The 2,602-nt window shown below is 34.5% G+C and overlaps 1 protein-coding gene across 1 annotated transcript in view; it reads right to left on the bottom strand.

Moving 5' to 3' along the window:
• Window positions 1–1,775, bottom strand: part of LOC116346679 (dimethylaniline monooxygenase [N-oxide-forming] 3-like) — a 2,927-nt gene extending 1,152 nt beyond the window's left edge. The window contains exons 1-5 of the mRNA XM_031776860.1: window positions 1,722–1,775; window positions 1,223–1,592; window positions 771–1,147; window positions 450–701; window positions 234–382 (exon numbers count right to left, since the gene is read on the bottom strand). Coding sequence (XP_031632720.1) covers window positions 234–382; window positions 450–701; window positions 771–1,147; window positions 1,223–1,500 — 1,056 coding nt within the window. The 5' untranslated portion in view covers window positions 1,501–1,592; window positions 1,722–1,775. The remainder of the gene's footprint in view (window positions 1–233; window positions 383–449; window positions 702–770; window positions 1,148–1,222; window positions 1,593–1,721) is intronic.
• Window positions 1,776–2,602: the final 827 nt, after the last annotated feature.

Raw genomic sequence — 2,602 nt, 5'->3', positions numbered from 1 at the left:
GTTTCATACAAGCTTGCCATGTAACACTAAAAAGACAGTCGAAAACACGAAAAAATTATTCACTTTTTTTTTAAACGAATACCTATTTGGTACGTTTTGGTACGTTTTGATACGTTTTGGTACTTTTCGGTACTTTTCAATACTTCTGAGTATATTTAGTATTTCAGTACCGGTTTTCCCCTTGAAGAACATATTATTGTTTGTTAATTATGTTGTGTATGTTTTGTTTGTACCTGATTGTGTGCAGCATCGACCGGTACACCAATGAACGCCATCGTGGGATGTTCAATGTTCAAGACTTGTTTATAAAGCGGAGACACGTAATTGTCTTCAACTTTGATACCAGAATCTGACCCCAAAAATGGGTATTCATATCCATAACCTGACAAATTAACGGAATCATTTTAGTTCCGTCTTCGCTGCGAAATATCCAAATTGTGTTTAATTACCTGTTGCAAAAATGATAACATCAAAAGTTTGTTGAGATTTATCTTTGAAAATGGCTCCGTCAGTTGTGATACGTTCCACATTGCCTTTATGCGTGACCCTCGGTCCGTATACACTTTCTCGAGTTTTGCGTAATTCATCGGATTCATTGGTACGTGGATTCTGACTGAACGTTACTCGTGCAGCGGTTTTTGAGATGAAAATTACAATATCCGATCCACTTGAACCCCCACCAATAATTAAACAACTTTTACCTGTTCGAAAAAACACAGAACGCTATGAAAAAAAGTGTTTCTGGAGCGGATTTTAAAAGAAGAACAAACCTTTAAACGGTTCGGGATTACGATAATCGTGACTGTGCATCTTCTTCCCCTGAAATAGGTCGATGCCTTCAATCTTTGGATACCGTGGTGAATTATAAACCGAACTGCAAACGAAAACTGAATCAAATTTCCCGACTTCGTCTTTTCCGTCTGGATAGTTCCTAGCGGTCACTTGCCATTTATCGGCTTTTAACCCCGGTGATGGGAGCAATTCCACTTTTTGAACTCGATGATGGAATTTTATTCTGTCCAACACGTTGAAATGTCTGGCATACGATTGTAAGTATTCGAAGATCATTTGTTGTGTTGGGTACGATGGTGTGTCGGGTGGGAATGGAAAATCTGGGAATTCCATCGGATGAAACGGCACATTCGTTCTGTTCGAAATAAAGAAAACACATCATTTGAAAATGTTTGCCACTTTGATCTGAGCGATTAAACGTCTCAAGTACCTCAATCCTTGATACATCGGAGTGTAAATATCTTTGCCATACTGATCTTTTCCAGTTGCGTCTGTATAGAACCATATTCCTCCTAAAGTTTCGCCTTGTTCGTAGACTGTGACATTGTGTCCTTCGTCGATTGCATTCTTTGCACTAGCGAGGCCCGATGCACCCGCTCCAATTACCACAATGTTCAATTTCTTTGGTTTCGCAGCTGCTGTTACGCTCAACAACCCAAATATGAATACCAAAAGTATCCATTTAATTGGTCGTACCGCGATCATCATTATTATTATTAGATATTTTCAACACCAACACAGTATACTTTAATTTAATAGTAAATTCAACTGAAATCGAATTTGGTAACTTATAAAAATGTCTGAAAATACAGAAAAAAATAAACTATTAGAAAAACAATGACACACATATAAATGTAACTGAAGAATAGTTAAATTAGAAAACTGAAAGGGAATTAATTTCCTGCAAAAAAAGAGAAGTTATCACTTACTCTAAGAGTGAATAGATAACTGTCAAATTGTTTTTGCAAGATGCAATAGCTTTCGTTGAGATGAAGTTTTGTATCAAAACCAACCATATTTATACCCTCTTTTGTAAGTATTGTCAAGATTCCTTTATTTATTATAAAATTCTTCAATATAAAATGTCATTGCATTTGATGAATTACCAATTCAAATATTTATCCCCCATAAGTAAAAAAAATCCTTTGGAATTTTTGAAATGTATTATAATTTTTTTCGTAACATTTTATTCAGTTATAATTATCAGGCGTTTGGTAAGTGATTCCTATTAGCTTTATCTGTTTATCTGTGATAAAATAGACATTTCGGGGAATGTAAAAAAAAAAAAAAATCGGTTTCCATGAAGTGTGACAATATGAAAACGCCTGAAATATGGAAATGGGTAGTAGCTTTCGTATTAATAAGGGTGGAGTTTAATGCATTTTGCGCCGTAAATTTGCAAGACCTGAATTGTATTCATTGTAAGTCTCGTCATTTGATAACATGATGATCAGTGATATGATTATATTCGGTGATAATGTCCAACAAATGAAACAAAGAAAGATCCATATTTTTCCATAAGGTCGTTTTACGATTATTTATTATTCTTTTATTTATAATGTTTTTATTTTGAAGACGCAATTCAAAGTCAAGTTTAGTTATAAATACCGAGTCAGTCACTCGACAATTTATCTTGGTCTATTGCATCTTGCTAAAACGAGCTTAGTAAATCATCGATGCAGTAGCTGTCTATCACTCTAGGTAAGTGATGGAGCCATGCATGAAATAATGTTCACATTTCCACCCAAAAATCTTTTACTCAAAATTAAAGTCAACTCTATTTTACATTAAAAAATAAGAAAACAAAAGT

This window comes from Contarinia nasturtii, unplaced genomic scaffold, assembly GCF_009176525.2.
Source record: "Contarinia nasturtii isolate CC-2019 unplaced genomic scaffold, AAFC_CNas_1.1 Cnas_scaffold_1627, whole genome shotgun sequence".
NCBI classification, from domain to species: Eukaryota; Metazoa; Arthropoda; class Insecta; order Diptera; family Cecidomyiidae; genus Contarinia; species Contarinia nasturtii.
The sequence above is the reverse complement of the archived record's forward strand: the minus strand, read 5'-3'. Positions and strand labels throughout refer to the sequence as shown.